Source organism: Ambystoma mexicanum, chromosome 2p (genome assembly GCF_040938575.1).
Source record: "Ambystoma mexicanum isolate Mex_15411 chromosome 2p, UKY_AmexF1_1, whole genome shotgun sequence".
Taxonomy (NCBI): Eukaryota; Metazoa; Chordata; class Amphibia; order Caudata; family Ambystomatidae; genus Ambystoma; species Ambystoma mexicanum.
This window is the reverse complement of record NC_090923.1, coordinates 779657852-779680532: the sequence shown is the minus strand read 5'-3', so window position 1 is coordinate 779680532 and position 22681 is coordinate 779657852. Positions and strand designations below refer to the sequence as shown.

The window sequence follows — 22681 nt, the reverse complement described above, 5'->3', positions numbered from 1 at the left end:
GGTGGGGAGTTAATACAGGTAATGGGGGAGCAGGCATGCTTCATATTTTATTTTTGTTTTATTGTGTAAAGCACAAGCCTACCGAAAGAGCAGCAAAGCACTGCACAAAGTTTGTGTAGGTAGCCTTTGGGATGGTATCTTTTAACAGTAGTGCAGTACTGTAGATTGTGTTCTATGTGTCCATTGACATTAGTCCATGGTTGGGTGCTGTTGAAAAAGCCACATTGTGAGAGATTTGTGAAATAGGAGAAATGTTGGGGCATTTCAAGTCGATACTGGGATCAAGTTGAAGAGGGTCAGTGGAGGACTATTTGTGATTTGAGCCAGTTGTTTGTTTTGGTGCAGAAGGAATGTGTGCCACCCGATATGTGGAGTTTAGCTGCCAGATACGCTGTTGTGCTATTCGTGACTGCTTTGTATAGGATACCTGCATTCTTAAACAATATCCTGTCCCGAAGAGAAAGCCAGTGTGGTTTGCATAGGAGGGAGGTGATTCCGTAAAATGTCTGCATGCCTGTAATATGATGGGCTGCAGTCCTGTAATAAGATATGCTGCAGTCCGGTGGACTGCATTTAGGGGGGCCAAGTGAGTGGCTGTGAGCATTGTCAGGAGGGCATTTGCCCCATTGATGTTCAAGACCCAAAGGGCCTGTACTGCAGTCCAATAGTCCTGCGGCAGGATGAAGGGTTTGATTTTGCGATGGGTGGAGATTTGGGGTCAGGCTGTTTGGGCCTTCTTGGCTATGTGTTTTTGGAAGGACAGGCTGCTTTCAATGGTGAAGGATAAGGATTTCTCTGCATCCAAGTGTTACGGATACAATCCTATTTGTTAGGAGAGAGTTGAGGTGGAATGGTTGTATGATTACATGACAGATTATTAGCGAAATGCAGGAGAAGTTCAAGGAAAGGACTAGTAGAAAGAAGCAGAGTAACAGGAAAGACCCTTTAGGTGCAAGATCATATCAACTTGTTGAAGATGTAGACAATGCTCAGTGTTGGTGGCTAGAGTCATGACCCTCAGACATGGGGGAAAACCAAGACAACAGTCCTGCATGTATATACGCATAAGCGTCCAGCCTCCTTGTGGCTCCTTGGAGCTTTACTTGGTATTGCAAAGCCCTCTCTTTGATTGCTGCCTAGGCCAAACCTACAAATCAAATCTCTTATGAGCATTGCCATTCTCATTTGCCTATTCACAGTTTACACACATTAAAAGGATCAGCATGGAGGAAATCCACTTAAAGACAGCCATAAAAGAATGGAGATCTCCCAACCTGATTACAAAAATGTATTCATTCACCTACCAGCAAGTATAGCATACACGTATACAATCTGGCTCTTAAGAGCTCTTTCACACCTTCGTTATTGTATCATGAAAGACATCATGTATTATTATAAAAAATAATCCAACCCTCTACAGCTCAAGCCTTACTATGCTCGGCACACATTTCTAAAACTCTGGTTGGGATGTTTTGGATAATCTTTACCAGGGATCTCCAACCTTTACCTTAGCACAAGCATCTCATAGTTGAGGGACGATTTGTAGGTGACATTGGCGAAAGGAAAAGGGATGGTGATGTTCACCAGCATGGACATTTTTACCATGCTTTTTTTGGTCAGTTTACTTACTCTTTATAAAGAAAAGAAACACAACACATGTATTCACTGATATATTAAGAGCTACAAAAACATCTTTTTTATTATTTTCTACTGGTAGCTGTCTCTTAAAAATTGTCTAGCATATGAGCATGTGTGAAAGCGATCATATTCATTGTGAAGGTTGACACTGCATGATATCCACCAGTGCTCTGCAATCTGGTCAGTAGCTTGAAATAGCAGTTTGCATGTTTCTTTAGGGACTGCACATGCTAAAGCAACCAGGTGAGAATTTCAATCATGTGTCAATATAGTTTTTTAAATAATTCAGGATACCCAGTGTCAAAGTTTTGTTTTGTCAAAAAATAAAATCCCATGCTATTTTGGCACATCACAATTTCATGAAAATGGTAACATTGCGGTATGCCCTTTTGTCAGATCACAGAATTCAGCCAAGTGAAATTAGGCCAAAGCTACTTTGTTGATTACCCCAAAAAGTTATTTTGTCAAAATAAAGAGCAAGACTTAGAAAACGATCATGATGGAATTCATGTGAACATTTCATTCCTTTAAAAATTAAATGTGCATGCAAAAAAAACTCACAGGGCAAAATAAACATGATTTAATAGAAAGGTCTTGAAACGTGCATAAATCATATAACACCCCAAATAGACAATATATTAAAGGATAGCACACTGCTACCCATCTACCATTATAAAGCAGGTAGTATCTCATAGAATAAAATGCCGAACAGTGCAAGAAATGCCGCCGCTGCCTGTATGAATAATGCTTTCTGGTTTATGCGCAATGGGCCACAATGGGACACTCCTGCCTTGATATATTGGGGTCATTAGCATTAAAAAAACCTAAGTAAAAAAACAATTATAACATATTTGTTTTTTAATTGTATTTGGTTTATTGACAAAATGCAAAACAACCTTTACAAATTCAACACATGATTAAGAAGAGAATCATACCAAAAAGGATCAAATTCAATACATCATTTAAAAAAAAGAATCATACCAAAAACGATCAACTTCAGTTACTAAATGTACAGAATATTCCATAAATAAAACTCTCTATCAATAAGACTTAACAGTTCCATATATAATTTGCACCCACTTTCATTTCCTACAGCATAGTTATAGATCTCTTCAATAATAGCAGGCAGAAACATGTTCAATTTAAGCTTTTAATAAGATTCAAAAGCCTTCTAAAGCTGGTCTGGTAGAACCGTAGTGAAAAGATGGAAATTGCCCACTAAGAATAATGCACCTCTTACACTTGGTCACCTACTTTCAGGTGATGATATTACAGCCTTTCAGAACCTGCACTACAGTTGATGCTAAAGCTATATTGTGGCCAGTGATGGTTTGGCCCTCCAGTACCCAATTTGATTAACTGCTCTTTTTCTGTCGGTGTCTAAAGACCACAATCCTCGACTTCAGTGGGTTTATGGATAGCTCATTTAGCCTGTCATATTCGTCCAGTTTGGACAAAAGATGCTGCAGTCCCATCAAGGTTTTGTCCAACAGTACAATATCGTCTGCATAAGCCAGCCAGAACATGTTTTTCCCGTTCAGCTCTGGGCTGGCAAATGCAGACGACTCCAAATGAACACTCATATCTGCCAGGGACAGATTGAAAAAGAGGGGGGCACCGATATACTCCTGCCTCACATCCTTCTCAGCCTTAATTAACTCTGATAAATGCCCCTGGTTATCCAGACACAACCTCAAGAGTGTGTCCTTGTGTAATTCAACCAGCATCGCTAGTAATGTTTCTGGCATCCCCCAGTCCCTCAGTTTGCTCCAGGGTAATGCCCTGTCGACCTGGTTAAAGGCCTTAGAATAATCGACACAAGCCCCATAAAGGGGTGCCTCTACCTTCCCCATAGTGTATTTGCTTGCTAGGCTTAAGACCATTTAGGGCGGTAGAGAGACCTCGTCTGAAGCCTGTTTGGAAGCAAGTCAAAGTTTTCTTTTCCTCCACCCAGAGCGAAAATTCATTTAGTAGAAGTTTCATAATTACCTTGCTATCAATATCAAGGAGGGTGATTGGTCTGCAATTTAACAGATTTAGACGATCGTCCCCCTCGAAGAAAGGTATAACCTATGCAGTCTCCCATGATGGTGGAAACAGTCTCCTCTGGAGGATCTCCATAAAGAGCCGATATAATAAGCTGGACCACAACCTCAGGTCGTTCTTAAGAACCTGATAAGTAAGGCCGTTCTGGCCGGCTGCTCTAGATTTTGATGCCTTGAGGATGATGTCACCAATGCCCTCCTCATTAACGATAAACACCAAGGAACATTTGGGGCTAGACTAAATTGTGTCTCCCGACAATTTTCAAAAATTCCTGTCAGATATTCCACCCAGCTAGATTCTGAAACCAGGTAGCATAGAGTGCTGTTGGTTTGAGGTTCTAACTGTCCTACAACCGACCAGAGGTGTCTAGAGTTCCCTTTCATTACGAGTTGCAGCATCAATTCCCCATCTCTTTGCAACTGTAATGCTCTATGGTTACTCGACCAGTGCTTATAATTTGCTTTTATACCCTTGGCATCTAACCTGTAGGTAACTCGATCTGGGTGTGTCATTTCCTGAGTTCCCTTTTTTTTGGGCAAGTTACCTCATCAAACTGTTACATATTGTGGGTACGGGCATGGGCATCACTAACATATGTTTTACAGTGGAGTGGCTGTGTTGGAAAGCAAATGTGAAATGGTCTACTTAGTTGTTCAAGACACAATAGCATAGCATAACTTGGAAAAGAAAAGGATTTCACTCATTCTCCTGTAAGGCAGTAACCTGGAAGGGCCATGCAACTTTAGTGACTGGCAATAATAGAGGAGGAAATTAATATTGCCTCTGCTAAGGTCAGTCTTCTATACCAGTAGAGATTACATTATTTTCCTGGGATCACAAACCTTGTTAAACAGTTAATCTGGGACTTTAACTCACTCTACAGTTTAGAAAAAGGAACACATACCTTCTAGGCTCCACTTGGCACAAATAATACAGTTTGAGATTTCAAGGACTACAATAATTATATTATATAGAGCAGAACACTCAAGTTTACCGTGGCTATGCATGAGACGGTCAAGTCCTATTTTTGCTTTGAATTCTGACTTGTAGTTTTCCTAAATTTCACATGGGAATGAAAAAATGACATGCCCCAGAATCCAAAAGGGGAACAACAGGACTAGATGGCCTTACCCATGGTCCTAGGAAACCTCAGAGCCCTGATGGAGTTTAATTTTAAAATACACATATATCACAATAAAGCATCTTTACAACATGTAAATCATTAAAGAAATGACAATTCTAATAATGCCACTTGGATAAAGGTTAAGTTTGCCACAGACTTCCAGCTTGCTGTTGTACATGATGTTAAGAACATTTGCCTCTCCATAAAGCAACCCCATTTTTGCATGTCGAGGTAGACATTATTTGAAAGCTTAATTGTGATGTATCAAATACCTAGCAAGTGGACATCTATTTGCCAGGTAACAAGCCATGAGGGTGGTCTTTCAGATACAAAGGTCTCATCAGTGCCAAATGCATAACATATATGGCACAGATAGGAGCTTTCTATCGGAAAAACCCCCTCAAGGATAGGTTTGTTACCTAGAAAGTAGGTGGACTAAACAAACTAGAGGAGCACCGCTCTTAACCACTCCCGTCAACTTCAACCAATGACTACATCCCCTCCTCTAACTGCGCACATTGCTGTGTGCATTTACTTTGAAGGAATGCAGAGGGAGGGGGCATTGTGTGCGCCGTGAGGCAACGGTCTGCAGCTCAGACTGCTAGTGGCACATCCATGGCTTCAATGGGTGTTTATTATAGCTTCTGTGTGAGCGACAGAAAACCTCAGGCAAGCTCACGTTCGGCTTGTTGGAGACCCTGCATCTACACACCCCCAGCCCATCAAAATATATGTATATCAGATAATCACCCATGAAAGCAAATCATCATACAACCAAATAATAAAAAAATAAAAAACTTAAGATAAAATAATCATTCATTCCATCGATAAAAAGGTAAGACAATCATAAGATTTGTAATAAAGTACATAGCTTTACACTCCCTATTGTGCCCAAGGAAATAGGAATGGTTGTCATGGAACTGGAATATAGCAAAAACAAGAACCTCATTCATGAGAGACATTTAGGGCTCAGACCTGGAAGAAGTACTGGAATAGCTCATTAGCATGTAAAACAGCAGACTGCACAATTTCAGTAGTGAGCTGAAATCACTCATAGGTATCAATCGTAAGGTCCTGATAAGGACCGACCCTTTTCTCAAAGACCATTCAACTAGGAATTTGGAAGTAATGCTCAGCTAGTACCTCTCCTAGCTTCTTCATTTATGTCTCAGTGACAGTGGGCGAGTGCACCTTCACACTCAATCTGATGCAAAAAGCATTTTTCTGCAACGAACTTGCTGCAACAAAAAAAAAACACTCGATCCAAGTTCTGAATTCAATCAAAGCTAGACTGCTGGATCAGCCAACACTTAGGGTTTACCCAAAAATAAATTAAAATAATCATGCCATACACTATAGGGCAGCAAGCCTGGTCTTTGAGCCAAAAACAACTGCATCATCAGAGAATTCAAAAGCCTCCCCTGACTGCTTATTCAATTCATCAGATTTAGGGTGCTCGGCATCATAGCACGAGCAGCTTTGCAAATGGTCACAAAGTGCTTACATACCACTTCACCAAACATAACATTCAAAAAAGCACTAGAAATGATCTTGTTCAAAACATTATTCACAACATAGGAGGCTCTTATACAAAAAACTAACATGCACTCACTTGACCTACAATTCCTGCAAAATGGCCTATAATTTTTTTTCAGGAATTGTCTGCCCTGCAAATCTGGAATTAAGTCCTGAATATATGTTCTTCTAAGATTCTATTCATTTAGGGTGGGATCTCCTCATCCATTTCCCTCTAGCTGCCTTTTCCTGTGTGCACTCTGAAGTATCCTGTATCCTACAAGTGCTTTACTTGTCTTAGGGCCTCATTACAACTTTGGAGGTAGCCATGGTGCTATTAACGCCATGGCTGCCTCCAAAATCGTGACCGGGTCCGGTATGGTGGAGAGGGGACTTACTGGGACATTCCGCCCTAGGCGGACCCGGTAAGTCCCCATTCCCATAGGGCTCAATGGGAAGGCGCTAATAACCGGCCCGCTAATTGCGGGCCCGTTATTAGCTCCAAGGTCCCTTAACGGGTCCCGTAAAGAATGTGAGGTCAGACCACACGTCCTTTACGGTTCCTGCTAAGGAACCTTGGAATTGGGCTGTAAGGGATTACCGGCACCGGTCTCCTTAACGGTGCCTGGTATCCCTGACTGCCCACCTCGTAATGAGGCCCTTTGTCTTTTTTATTTTTGGTGCTACCATTTTGCTTGTTGTGTCAGCTATGTGTTATCTTTTAGATAACTTTCTACAGATGTCTGTGCAGGTAGAGTGATGCATTACTTGGCTTACCTTGTCCTTTTGTGCAGCTGAGAAATACTGGATACACTCCCCGGTCAGCAAAATCATCTGCATGATCGATCAGGGCTTCTTTCATGGCACCATATCCACAAAGAACCAGACACGGTTTGTTTCCCAAATAAATTGTGTAGACTGGACCATATTTTTTATGGAGCTGTCAAAAGACAAAAAGACACATTTGGTGTTAGTGATGGGTATACAAACCATGCCTGAGAAACACAGTATTGCGAAATAATGAATACTCTCTACCAAACAAGCATTATTCATCATAGCATACACATTTCAAAGTAGACAGTACAACGATGGATCCGATTTCAGCATTTGCAACAGTATGGGGAGGTCTGGTGAAAAACAATATCTAACAATAGATAGGCACCTACCACATGAGATTAGATTTGTAATACCTTATATTTATATATAGCACCTTGCACCTTAATGAATGAATGAGTATGAAAGAATTGTGTACAACAACACACATATATGTAGGTACGTTAGGTAGATATTTGATATCTTGTATATTGTAATAATTGATGTTTTAAATACAATAGCAATAGTGCGCTGGAACAATTGGAATAATAGCTGAATTTTTATTTGCTCTCTGCTAGTAGGGCAGACATTGGACAGATGGTATTTTACAAAATGTATTTTTTTAATAAACTGGTGCAACACTGACATAAGCAGTGGATGTATTGTCTCTGACACATGGGATGTTTTGTTCATAAAGTAATGGCTTTAGTACCTCTGTGTATGCCAGTATCTGCTATCTAAAAACACCTACAATATCTAAAATAAGCTCTCATCTGGGTGATATTTTGTTGTTTTGGAATTCTGTAAACGGTTTCTTTTCTAGAAGTGCTACAGCTCTCTATCTCTTTGGAATAAAATGCCCTAAATAGTGTACACTTTCTCTGCACAGCTGAAACTTCTGTTTAGATACCTTATGGAATTATTAGCTAAAGATGTGAGTAATAGCTGAGTATTCTGCATGCATCCTTCATTGAATGGGGTGCTAAGAATATATCATCTATGTATTGACAGAGAGTTCCCAGGTCCTTTAAAATCATCTAGCTCCTTTTTTAAGCTGCTGTGAAAAAGTGGAAAAGACTGTGGATATCCTAGAGGCAGGCTGGTCTATGTGTACTGAATTCCATGATAAGAAAATGTGAACATGAACTGGCTCTCAGGATGTTTTGAAATTGAAAAGTATGTGGAGAATAAATCAACTACAGTGAGATGTGTGGCGTTGGGAGGTATTTAAGACCTAATAGTAGCAGGATTAGGCACTACTTGGAAAACTGGGACAGCCATTGCATTTACCTCTCTCAGAACTTGTACACATCTTGATGTTTTCCTTCCAGGCATTTTGACAGGCAAGAAATGAGCAGGGTCCAGTTATAGGAACTTTGAGTCTTGGTTCTGGATTGGCCCTAAAACTGTTGCAATACATTCTTATGCTTCAGGTGTAGATATGCTTTGAGATTTACCGGTTGGATTTTTGGACAGATCAATCTGAATCTTAATCGATTCAGCATTCGTAATGCAACCGACTTCATGTTCATTTATAGACCAAAGAAATTTAGTTACAGCGTCAATCAGCACCTGTAAATCCAATGGCCAGTTCTCTGTTGTAGGCGAGACAGACTTTTCTTGTAAAGCAAGCAACATAGCTAAAACAGAATTAGTGTTTTACTGGGAGTGCTCATAAATAGTCCATCAGGTGGGCAGTAAATAGATCAATTCAGATTACTCAAACAAATTCTTCCAAGCAGATTACCAGGTGCTGCAGGGCTGAGAAGAAATGTGTGTGTCAAGGATCAGATTTGGATTGACTGGTATAGGTTGGGACTTTGGTATTCCTATTGATTTCACAATTTGAGAGGACAAAGGCACATCAAGGAAACATTCTGAACGAATAGCTGACCTTTGTAGCTGCCCCACTGCACACTTAGCACAGGACTGAATATACTTCTTATTGAACATAAGGACCTTCCTGGTCAACTGCTGTTATAGGGTAGGTATTGAGGTCACCTCCCAAGCTGCCACAAAACTGATATTCCTCATTTTTGGACAGGGCAGATTATGGAATAAACTTTTGGGGAAGTGAATTTAGGGAAGTTTCCCTGTTCCCGGGAGAGAGGAAGGATAGTTAATGTATGGTCTATTTGGACATTCCAGTGCCCCATATGCTTACAATAGTTACACACCATGGGGTCTATATTTGACACAGCCTGACCCTGCAGGTTCACATTTGGACTCCTAGTCCCCATCTCCTTCCTCTACATCAAAATCCTTCACTGAACCGGCCCTCCCTTTTTGCGGTCGTTGTCCCTGCAGGTTTATTAATTGCAACATCACACACTTTTTACAATATTCTATTTGTTCTGTTGTTGGCATGAGACACAGTGGCTTACCACCATAACCAGACTTGATGGTTTTTTATTCTGTCATCCTAGGCTCATAGTATATAAATGTAATTGTATTTTTGGCTGGAGCCTAGAGGCAAAAGAATTAACAATTGCCTCTTGAGTGGTATCATCAGGCTTAGTAATACCCAAGTGTTGGGTGAATACAATTTCAATCTGTTACAAATAATCTGCTGGGGATTCCCTTTTATTCTGCAGAGAGTTGTCTATATTGCCCCAATGAGTCTCCTGGGGACCTACTTCCAGAATAGCAGCTATGATTCTATTTCATTCTTCCTGCAACCCAGCCCTCTGGCTCTGTAGGTAGTGCTGAAGTATCAAATGATTTTCTGGGCAATGTCAAAAATGTCCTTCACGGGTCAGTAATTGCTGATGAAACTCCGTACCACAAGGTGGAGGTCATGTGCAAATCAAAGATCAAGCATGGTCTTCACCATTGGTAGCCCAGAACGGGGTTGTAAGCCCATTTCAGCCACAACAAAGTTCAGCTGTAGGTGTTGTGGTCTTAGCCACTGCACCAAAACCTCATTTGCCTTTTCCCAGATGACATGTGGCCTGTGCATTCAGATCCTTGCATACAAATAATGGACTGATTCCAAACTTCATGTACTTGTTCCCCTTTAGTATGGCTTAGAGATATATATCCCTCTCAGCTGGCAAGAGAGGGATGGTCACCCAGGGTGCGGTCACAGTCATGTAGGCAATGCCCTGGCCACATGTCAATAGCTGCTTAATGCAGTGGACCTTCTGGCTCTCAGATTAATCTAGTGCATAAAAGTACCTCCTTGTACAACTCGGCTGCAGTCTTGCATGAAAAGTAACGGCAACTGGAATTTCCCAGCATTAATCAACTTTGCTCATGAACCAAAATTGAACCAGGATTTTGGACAAACGATTATGGCAAGAAGCCAATTGCTAACATTAGAGCCAGATCAATGAGACGCAAGTGCATTCAGTAATGTGCCTTTTGACTTTGGGTTAGTATTACTGTGGAAAGTAGAACTGGGGCTATGTGTCCGCAATAATGTTGGTATATCAGCAATGCTTTCTGGGTTGACAGTAGCGGGTGAGAGTGATTTGTAGATGGGCGTCTGAGAGAGGGCTACAGCTGAGGTCAAGTGTATACTTCCCACTAATATGCAAGAAGCCAAATCTGAAAGGTGGTAGGTAGTGGTTCCATTGCCAGTATTGATTGTCTGGTTACCACACATGAACAACAAGATAATGTTCCCGTGTAAAAAGTATTTGAATTGCTAATGCAACTTGTTTAATTTGGTATAACATCAACAAGTGATTTAATCACACAATTCATAAATCCATGGCACCTGTATATATATTGAGCATGACGCAATTTTAGTAAAAACAAGAATATTGTGAAAAGAAGGAAGATATCAGTTATAGTGAATGAACAAACTTTTTGATGTGACAGTAAACACACAGTGTTCACAGATTATTAGAAACATTAGTAAATATTAGTAAATATGTAAACACACTTGTATAAGGAAGCAACAACAGAGATAGAATTGTTAAGAAAACACACTCAATGTGCTATAAAACAAATTAATCACAAAAATCTGACTTTTGAAAGCATGAATGGTCATACCAGTGCCAAAGCACACTAAACTGACTGGCTGTCCCTGGCTAGCTCATGTGTGAGGTATTGTTTGGGCATCATTATGTGCCAATGAACCAAGAAACATCAAAATTAATTCTTTTGGAAAAATCAATAAAGATGTCATCAATGTCCTCCTGGTTGTTAATTGACAGTCTGTAATTCCAGGGCTTACATATTGTGCTTGAAAGGCACTGTAAAGAGTTGGATCAGAATTGGTGTCTTTACCACAGTCTCAGTAATTGTGTCATTGCGTTACTCCTCCCAGGTAACAGTGTCTTCGAGAATCATGTGTTGCTGATGGCTGATGCATCTAGCTAATCATTATTCTCAACTCAATGGATATGATGTGCGACAAACAGGAGCTTCTCATTTCCTGATTCTCCACAATGTGTGCCTATTTCCATGGCTCACAATATTCTTCTATACTGTGAGTTCTGTCCCCTGGCCCATCATGGTTTTCCACACTGGATTCTGTGTCTCCTGGCTCATAATGCTCCTCTACCTTGTGTGGCTCATCACTAGAGGCAAACTGCATCTTTCTTTTTTAAGCGCCAGAGACAATGGACTGACCATCTTCCTCTGACCGCAATACCTAAACATGTGCTACTCTCTTTTGTGCAGAATAGAGGCTGGTTGTTACCTTGATGCCTTCAATGTGCACATGCAAATATGCTCTCCACTATATGGCTGCATATGACTCCCTGTCTCCCCTGCAACATTTATTGGCTGAACTCTTAAGTGTTTCCTGTCTCACAGAGATGAGAACTGACATTTACATTTTACATCCCTCCTGTCTCACAAGAGTAAAAGTACACATTCAATTTGTATGTTTCTACTGTTTCACAGGTGTGAGGGCACACACTCAATTTGTATGTCTCTTTTCTTTCACAGGGCTAAGGGCACACATTGAACATGTCCATCCCTACTCTCTCACAGGCGTGCAGACATACTCTTATTTTGGTTTTCTCTCCTTCCTCGCAGAGCTGAGGGCACAGCCGGATCTTTCTATCTCTCCTGTCCCGCATGGGTGAGGGCACTCTCTATTTTAATAACTCTCATTTTTTGCAGGGGGCAACAGAATTAAATTAACAACAAACTTGTCTTACATGAGTAGGGCCAAAGAATGACATTCATGCCTATCCTTTCATGCAGAGAGAGGAATAACACTCCGTTTTGAAGTTTCTTCTCTCTCACTGGAGTGGTGGCAAAGACTATATTCTTATGTCTGTCCACTCTTTCAGGGATAAGAGCACACTGTCTATTCGTAGGTCTCTTCTCTTTCACAGGGGTGAGACACACACTAATTTTTGTATTGCCTTTCTTTCCGGAGTGGGGCCACAACATGACACAGACCAAAAAGTACTTCTCTACTGTCTACCAAGAGTGGGGAAACACACTCTATTTTAACACATTTCCTGCCTCTTAGCTGTGAGGGCACAGACTGAATTTTGTGAATTTTGAATTTGTACAACTCGCCTGTCTCTCAGGAGTGGGGACTGTGATCGCTATGTAGGTCTGGCCTTTGACCCAGGAGTGGGTTAGGTGGGGTTAAACTAAAAGATATGAATCTCCTGTCTTGCAGGTGTGAGCACACACATTATATTTTTACACCTTTCCTGTCTCACAGAGTTGGGCACAGATTGATTTCTAAAACTCTCCTGTCGAACAGGAATGTGTCACTAACTCAATCATCAAGACTCTCTTATCTCGATTGAGACTTTGACATTTCTTTCTCATCTGTCTCACAGGCCTGAGGGTGCACACTCTATTTTACCACTCTCCTGTCTTGTAGAAATGGGGGAATATAATAAATATGTATGGCTCTCCTGTCTCACAGGAGTGGGTCACTCACTCAATTTTTAGATTTATTTAGTCTTGTGGGAGTGTGGCATAGACTGAAAAGTACATTTCTCCAGTCTCACCAGGGTGGGGTAACATACTGAAATGAACACCTCTCTTGTCTCGCGTGGTTGACAGCTCACACTCAACATTTTCTATCTCCTGCTCCAAAAAGGTGAAGGCCAACATCAAATGTTTACATCTATCCTGTCTCACGAGTGTAGGGACACACTAAAATGTACTTCTATTCTGTAAGGGCACACATTCACTTGTATGTCTCACTTTCCTGATAGGGGTGAGGACAAAGTCAGACCTTTGTTCATCTCTTCTGCCTTACTGGGATGGGGACATAATTTCAATTGGTATGTCTCCTTATGTTTTTTTTTTGCAAAGGTGGGGAAAATGACTGACATGTACAACAGTTCTGTTTCATGGGGGTGTGGACGAAGAACGGAATGTTGGTCTCTCTTCTCTTGCAAGGGTGAGGAAGCATACTCAGTGTTTATATTTCTAGGGACAAAGGCTAAATGCTTAAATCTCTCCTGTGTTTCAGGAGTGGAGGCTGAGATTTAAATGTATGTCTCTCCTGTCTCTCAAGAGTGAGGGCACACATTCCATTTTTACATTGCTAATTTCTAGTATGGGTGAAGTTACACATTCAATTTTTAAATGTTTTTAATGTTTATTTTCTTCCAGGAGAGAGGGATACAATCAGTTTTTAATGTATCTCCTGTCCCTCCTGCTTCGGTAGAGTGAGGGCACATGCTGAACTTTGACATTGCTCCTCTTTTGCAGGAGGGGGGCATTTAATCAATTTTAATGTTTCTTCCATCTGGCATGAGTGAGGGAAAACACACAGTTTTCACTCCTCTCTTACAGGATTGCGGGCAACGATTGCATTTTCTTATTCATGAGTCATACAAGCATTACAACACACACTAAATGTATATGTTTCTCCTGTTTTGAAGGTGTGAGGGTGAACTACATTTTTACATCTCTCCTGCCCCACAAGACTGAGGGCACAACTGTTTTTTATGTCCTTTGTCCCTTTCATGTTCCTCCTCAAGAGAAGGAGTTGGCACACACATTCCATTTTTATATCTCTCCTGTTCTGCTGACACTGGAGCACATACTAAAATTTACATCTCTCCTGTCTCACAGGGAAAATGGCATACTCCATTTTTACATCATTCTGTTTTTTTACGAGTAGGAGCATGGACTGTAATCTATGCTGTCCTGTCTCACAGTTGAAAAGACACAGCATCAATGTTTACATCTCACCTTAGTCTAAAGATTGGCAAACCCTCCATGTTTATGTCTGACCTTACGTGCAGGAATGTTGGAATAGATGTAATTTTACATTTTTACTTTCTTGCAGGTTTCCCGGCACAGACTGACATACATTTCTCTCCTGTCTTGCAGGGGTTTGTGCAAAAACCCAGTTGTTACACCCCTCTATCTCTCATTGGAGAATTTGTGAACAGAGTGAATTGTTATGTCTCTCCTTTCTCCTAGGAGTGGGGCAAACACATTGTATGAATCTCCATTATCGCAGGGGTAAGAGCACACATTCAATTTGTATGCTTATCCTGTCTCTCATAATTGAAGGTACACACTAAGTCTCTTCTGTCCCGCATTGTTGAGGACATACACTGAATGTTTGCATCTTTCCTGTCTTCTAGGGGTGAGGGACAATGACTCATTTTTCAAATCACTCCTCTCTCACTGAGTTGAATGATTACATCTCTCCTCTCTCCCAGGAGTGGGGCCAAATATAACATTTGATATGTCTCTCATCTCTCAGAGGAGTGAGGTCACAAACTGAATTTTGTATCCCTCCTGCCTGAAACAGGTTGGGCATACACTCGATTTGCATGTATTTCCTGTCTCACAGAAGTGGGGACTCAGACTGTAGTTTGCATTGCTCCTGCCTTGCAGGTCTGTGCACACACAAACAATTGTAATGTATCTCCTGTCTTGTAGGAATAGAGGAACACATAACATTTTATTCCTCCCCTTTCTCCCATGACTGGAAGGATAGTCTGAAATTTATTTCTCTCCTTTTAGGAATGAAGCGAAAAACTGAAATGTACATCTCTCCCGTATCGTAGGCGTGCATTTGCATGTTTATAGACATAATATTTACATATCACTTTGCTCAAAAGATTGGGGGAACACACTAAATGTGTATGTCTCTCCTGTCTTGCAGGAGTGGGGTAATAGATCAACATTTACAACACTCCTGGATTGCAGGAGTGTGGGCATTGACTGAGTGTTATGTCTCTCCTGTCTCTCAAGGGTAACAAACTACATGTTTACATCTCTCCTTTCTTGTAGTATTTGGGGCACAGGCTGAAATGTATGTCTCTCCTGTCTCACACGGTGAGAGTACAGATGTCTCCGTTTTACAGGAGTGGAGGAACAGATGATAATTTCTAAATCTACCTCACATGTATGGGATCACACTCGGAGATTAATAATTCTCCTGTCTTGCAGGATTGAGAGCACACACTCAATTTTCCATCTCTCCGTTCACGCCAGATTTGGTTGATAGAGTGAATGTTTATGTCTCTCTTGTCTCTCAGTAGTGGGGGCACACATTTAATTGTATAACTCCTGTCTCACAGTGGGGTGGATAAAATGGCTCAGTTATAACATCCCTCCTGTCTTGCAGGAGTGGTGGCATAGGCTGAGTTTTTCCATCTCCTTTCTCCCATCGGTGTGATGGAACATACTCCATTTCTATGTCTCTCCTCTCTTGCAGGAGTGGGGACACACACTCATTTTCTATGTCTCTTTTGTTTTGCAGGAGTGATGACGGACTGAATTGTATGTCTGTTCTGTATCTCAGGGATAAGGCAAGCACTTAAATGTTCATGTCTTTCCTCACTGCCAGGTGTGAGGGCACACACTCAATATTTCTGTCTCTCCGTTCTTGTTGGGTTGAGTGAACACACTCAATGTTTACATCCGTCTTCTCTCACAGGGGTGAGGGCACAGGATGATTTTGTTCATCCCTCCTTTCTCACAAGAGTTGGATATGCACTTCATTTTTATGTCTCTCCTGTCTCAAAGGATTGGGGCACAGACTGATATCTAGATTTATCCTGTCTCACATGGGTGAGGGTATTCAATCTTAGTTTCTCACCTGTCTTGCTGAAGTAAGGGCACAGATATAATTAATCTCTTCTCTCTGACAGGAGTGGGGAGATATACTGGTTTCTGTATGTATCTCCTTTCTCATAGGGCTGACAGCACATCCTCAATTCTTAGATCAATCCTGTAGGGGAAAAGAATGAATTTCAACATCTCTCCTCTCTCACAGGAGTGAGAAACAAACCCACATTGTCTTCTCGCACAGGAGCAAAGACAGACCATCTTGAACTCCCTTCACCTCACTCTTCATCTCATAGAGGATCACCTATCCTTCAGGAAGACTCTTAAAAGCTGGCTTTTCCACCCACAACCTGAAACACCTCTCTCTTTCTTCTGGTCCCTACTCCAACCCTCTCCCCTTTTCTCTCCACTGTTGACAAAGCTCCCACTCCCCCATTTAGTTACTTCAAATCACTCCTCTGACATTCATCTGGTCCCTGCTCCAGCCCTCTCTCGTTTCGCTACCCTGTGCTGCTGCTTCGCCCATCCCACCTGAAGAGACAGGGTAGAGCACCCGATAGAGTTTTGGGGGGCGTCCTACTTCCCCCACTTGGAAGACCTTCTAAAGCAGGTATGGTTTTTGCACCTGCATGGATTTGAAGGGGCAATGTGATGCACATGAATGACTACCTGATGGCGGGTAATGTGTTGCACCTGAATAGATTTAGGAGTAGACTATGTGATGCATTCAGACTGTCCAAGAGTGGGCAATGTGTGATTCTTCAATGCTTTCTGTGGGCAGGCATTTTCTCTGCACTTGAACTGCCTTGATGGGGGAAACTTATTGAATTGGGTTGAAATTACAGTTTTTAGCGTATCACACTTAGAAGAACGCTGAGGGGGGGTAAGAAAATTCACTTTGATCGACTCTTGAAGGCGAGAAATGTGTGGCACCGGGATGGACTAGAGGTGTGGATAATGCGCTGCATCTGGACTACTTATAGGTGGACAATGAATTACTCTTTAAGGCATCTCGAAGGTGGGCTTTTCTCTCTGCACCTGATCTGTCTGATGGGAGCAACATATTGCAATTGGATGGTCCTGGGAGTGGGCAGCGTATGCGCACTCAGATGAACACTGAGGTTGGGCAATATATTGCACTTAGATTGATACAGATACTGAGCAGCTTTTCCACTTAGACAGAGTCGCTGGTGATAGCTGGTGTAAAGCTCCTGGAAGGGTTGTGAAGGTTACCAGGGTGCTGCAATTAGTGAAGCCCATGAGGGCAACCAAAGTTTCTTGTTTGCAATTTATCAGGGTGCCACACCTAGCTAAGTCCATGAGAGCGACCTAGTTATGGCTTCCAGGCAATTTTAGAATGTGCTCGACTACCTGTAATGTTGGTGTTGGCAAAATGCCGCCTCTGTGGCTTAGTGGAGTTTTGAAGTTAATCACCTAATAACCATATGTTATCAACCCAGATGTATCAGAGTGATGCAGAATTTACCAATTGTAGGTGTTCTCTTGATTTTAAATGATGTTTTTTCGCACTCACAATCCATGCCATTGGAAGTAGATAATGGTGCAGCCTCTATCGGCACACATCTGCTCTCTCATAGAACTCGAATGACACTCTGCACACCACCGCTGACATAATAACTTACATCTAGAACAGTACAATCACACTGCGCACATTGGGCCTCATTAGGAGTTTAGCGGTAGCTGTGCTTGTAAAACAAGCACGGGCACCGCCAAACTTGCATCCGACACCAGCACCCGTGAATGGGCGATTACCGGTCTATTAGGAATTTGGCGGACTAGTAATTTCCCATTTGCGTGTGGCGGTGTGGATGCACTCCCCATACCCATAGGGCTGAATGGGAATGGGGAGTGGGGGTGCACCGGCACCGTTTGTAATGGTGCTGGTGCATCCGCGAGTTGTGCTCGTGGGTGCCACACAACCCGCCCGGTCAGACCTGGTGGGCTGTCAGGCACCCGCGAGCACACTCGGAGTATGGCAGTGCAGTAGCAACGGTGCTCGTGCCTTACCGGCACCATTATTACTGTACCGCCATTCTAATAATGAGGCCCATTGTCTTGATAATAGATGCTGAATTGCATATGTTATTAAACAAAGATCATGATTTATTCAATAGAAGATCAGCCTGACACATGTTTCAAGCCGTGCTCTTCTTCGGAGGCCTCAGAAGTTCACCTCAATTAAATATTGTGTGCATATTCAGGCATTAACTATATGCTCTTCACAGTTGCGGCTCAAAAGATGTCATCTGCTGCCTTTCGGCTTGTGACAGCTTTGTTAAGGAAGGAAAGAAGAACTTAGTTACCTTTCACGACCAAATATGTAAACCGTAGCTGCTCACATAATTACCTATCCTCTTAGACACACACACACCCCTGTCTATTTCCCTAGTCTTCCTCTCCGCATCCATACACATGTCATTTATACATGGGTGGCTAGCAGGGACCCGCTCAAGCCCTCATAACCTTTAATGGCCATTATGCACACATGCATACAAGCTCCTCCAATATTTCCCAGAGTTCGGACTTCAGTCCCTCCGAGGGCGTTCAATCTACAGCATGTTGTGATCATACCATGGTGAAAGATGATATACAAACGACAAAATGAAATAAAGCAAAATGTATGTCTCTCATGTCTTGAGGGGTGAGAGCACACTATCCATTGTTATATCTCCCCTGTCTTGTAGAAGGTGGGGCACAGTCTGACATGCACATATCTCCTTTATCAAAGAAGTGCAGTCACAAACTGAAATGTACAGCTCCTCTCGCAAATGTGAGGCCACACAATTTGTTCATCTATCCTTAACGGAATGAGGGCACACATTACATTTTACTTCTCTCCTTTATTGCAGTGAAGTTTTTACATCTCTCCTGCCTTGCAGGGGTGAGGGTACACACTCCATTTGTATGGCTCTTCTGCCCTGCAGGAAAAGGGCACATGCAGAAATGTCACATCTCTCCTCTCTCATAGGTGTGGCTGCCCACTCTCTATGCTAATGTTTTATGTCTCACAACAGTGGGGGCACAAACTGAAATGTATTTCTCGCCTGTCTCGAAGTGGTGGGGCACAGACTGCATCTTTATATCTCTCCTGATTTGCAGGAGTGGGACACACTCTAAGAGGTTACGGTATCAGGTAATATTATCCCCACCAATAATATCGCTATATACGTGGTTGTGGGGTAAGGCCATAGGCTATATTATTAGTGGGGATAATTTATGGGGTTATTGGGACCAAGGGGTTAGGACGTGTCCCCCGCAGGTTCCATGGCTTAATACTGCCACAAAAATATGGGGATATTTTTGCGGGGATATTAAAACATGGAACCGATTTTACATCTCTGCTGTCTTGCATATGTACGGGCACACATTGGGCCTCATTACGAGTATGCTGGTCCGGGAACAACAGTACCGGTAAGCATGCCGGTACTGTAGTTCCTGGACCACCATACTACGTGCTGTGCTTGCGGGTGCCAGAAAGCCCGCCAGGTTTTTCCAGCAGGGCTGACTGGCACCTGTGAGCACAGCACGTCGGATGCACTGGCACAACTCTGCATGTGCCGTTGCATCCGACGTCTCCATTCCCATTCAGCCCTATGGGGATGGGGAGTCCCATGTTACCGGCACCCGCAAATGGGCAATTACCCATAGTTCTTGCCCATTTGCAGGTGCCAGACAAAATGCACGTGCTGTTCTTAACGGCACGGCTACCGCCAGAGTTGGAATATGGCCCAACTTTTTATGTCTTCCCAGAAGACATGAATCCAAATAGAGAGGTGTTGCTAGATGAACCAGTCTCAAGTCTGAGCTGAGTACCTTCACATGGTGGGTCTCATGGGAAAATCATTTCCAAATCTATGCAAGGCATAGATCACTGATGCCACAGGTACTTAATATTGTTTGCTCTGTTTGCTCTGTTAGGGAAGATACTTATCCCTGTTACAGGTTATATTCCTAGACAATTGAATGATGCCTGTCTAAAAGAGGGCATAGAGGTCAAACGAAGATTCAGTGAGTGTCATATGATTTCATTCCTATCCAAAAGCTTTCGATCCTGAATACCAAAGTCAAATATCTACTTTTGAAATTACTACCCTCACATGAATGTTTTGTCTCTAACACCCAACACATTGCACCAAACTAAATTGAACACCGTTTAACATGATAGTTTGAAGAGTTTTTTGTAGGGATTGGTATTTTAAGTGTTGATCTTTTACAATTTCTTTCTTAATTTTGTTAAGGGAGGGAAGGGAACGATGAAAAGAATATACAGAGACCCTTCCGAAAACAACATAAACATTATTTACAAACGTTTCATGTGCAAAATCACTACAGCAAAATGTTTTCAAATGAACTTGGAGTGGGTGCTTCTTAGAATGATTCACTGCAATGCTCATTACTGCTTCATGTACCAATGCTATGCAGCAGAAGCTGCACACACACACTACACACCATTTTCTGATCGGCTGAGCAATGTTGTGCATGGAATTCCCTTCCAGGTCATTTTCCCTTTCTGCCACACAATTTAGAATGACAACTTTGGTTTGCCTGTCCCTTGTGTGTTTAGGGACAAACCAGTCAATGCATGAGCAGGACACGATCCGTTCATGTACAGATCTCTCCTTCCAACGGTGCCCTTACTGTTCCTGTGTGCCCTCCTAGGTGTTGTTCCCTGCTGCAGTCGCATCATCATTACAGGTATTGGCTTGGGGTCAGGGGTACTTGTCATTCACATCCCATGCCAGCCCCACGAGTGGTTCAGAATGGCAGTGGTAACCAGTGAATGGGTATACAGATCTTCCCCTCCTAACAGTCATTGATGTGGGCACAAGGTGCACTCCACTTATTCAGCATCTCCTGCTGAAACCCCATCAGGCACCTTAATTAATTCCAAGCAAAATAGGAAGATGGCAAAGTGGGGGCTGTCTTCTTGCCCTCACTGTATTTTTTTTAGTGTAATTCCTGGTATTCCTTTAACAGTAACAAGCAATACAAGGCATGCTGGGGTCGCAGACAGCTTGTGGAACACAGGTGGATGCTGCCACGGAAAAGGAAGCCAAGACTATCCCTTTGCCATGTGTTGGGTCACTGGGACCTTACTTTTTACAATATGAGGATTTTCAAAGTGTTTATCCTGGGACTACACCCGTACACGTGCTCTAAATAAACTAACTAGTCCGAGCAAACTAAAATTATAAAGCTGGTACAGGCAGCTGACATAAACTTACAGTCAAAGGCAAAGAGGTAGAAATGTAGCATTGAGGGCTATTGCTGAGATCTCATGCCCAGGAATGCAAATTCTAAGCTCCCCCCCCCAATTTCTTCTGAAAAAAGTAATGTATCTCATTGTTTATTAAATAATCTTCCCTGAGGGGAGCTGTCCCTTGCTCACATGCATGCCAGCAACCATCACATAGTGCCCTCATTGCCAACCTCATCCCAGCACTACCACCACCCAACGCCTGGTCCTATCTAAACCCCTGTAGGCCAATAACCAAGTGACACCACCTATCCTCATCTAAACACCCACCACCCAATGTCAACCAGCACCTCACTCACGCACCACAAAGACCTGACCTCACTCCAGCATCTGATCCCAGTGCTGCACTACACAATCTGAGCCCAGTGTCACCAGCACCCAACTTGATTCCATTATCAAACCTCATCAGCCAAAAACAACCCCACCATTAAACCCCAGCACCAAATCTAACCACAGCATACCCATTACCCAATCCCTGTCCTGCGCACTCTCCACTTAACCGCATCCCAGCACCTCAACTCAGCGCCCACCACACAAACACAGCCCAGTAACCACATCAATTCAATCTTACCACTCAACCATTACCGCAGCACCTCACCACCCAACTGTACTGTCAAGAATGAAAGAAACATTAACATATACAATGGGGTTGGCACTGGATCCTGATCTTACCACACCAGGTCCCTTATAAATCAAACAGGGCATGTGTTAGGTTCAGTTGCCATTTCCTGTATACATATATTCCATTAAATAATTATTTCACTTCTGAAAAATATTATCCATATAACATCAATGTCTTCTCAACTGTCTCGCTTGCATGCAGATTCCTAGTCAGTTTTCAACAGATCGTATACCAATTATTTTTAAATCATTACAAAACACATTGCTTAATTTCAGTACATTATCTCTTTAATAAAAAACATTCAAAATATATCACAATTCCACGTTATTTGAAGTGCATATGGGGCTCACGAGAAGTGACCATTCATAACAATATTACATCACTAACATATACATTTATATATGCACAAATGTATCTTATTGCATACTTCTTGCATGACTTTGTTTTGTCTCCCTTCACACTACATCAGAAGCGAACTACCTGGTCTTAACACACATAGAACAATTGACTCTATATTTGGCAAGATCGCTGCATGTCAACATTTACAATTACATATTTATCGCTCAACATAAACACTGTCAACATCATGTGTTTCGGCCCTACCTCATTGTCTCATACCTCTCCACTGTCTCAATCTTCAAATTCCACCTACAGACCTTCATCAGGGCACATAAAATCA

At 42.2% G+C, this 22681-nt stretch overlaps 1 protein-coding gene across 4 annotated transcripts in view; it reads right to left on the bottom strand.

Moving 5' to 3' along the window:
• LOC138566786 (cytochrome P450 2F2-like) overlaps positions 1-22681 on the bottom strand; it is a 376524-nt gene that overhangs the window by 277875 nt on the left and 75968 nt on the right. For all 4 annotated transcript variants that reach the window (XM_069644438.1, XM_069644439.1, XM_069644436.1 and 1 more), the window contains exon 2: positions 7100-7262. In XM_069644438.1, coding sequence (XP_069500539.1) covers positions 7100-7262 — 163 coding nt within the window. The remainder of the gene's footprint in view (positions 1-7099; positions 7263-22681) is intronic.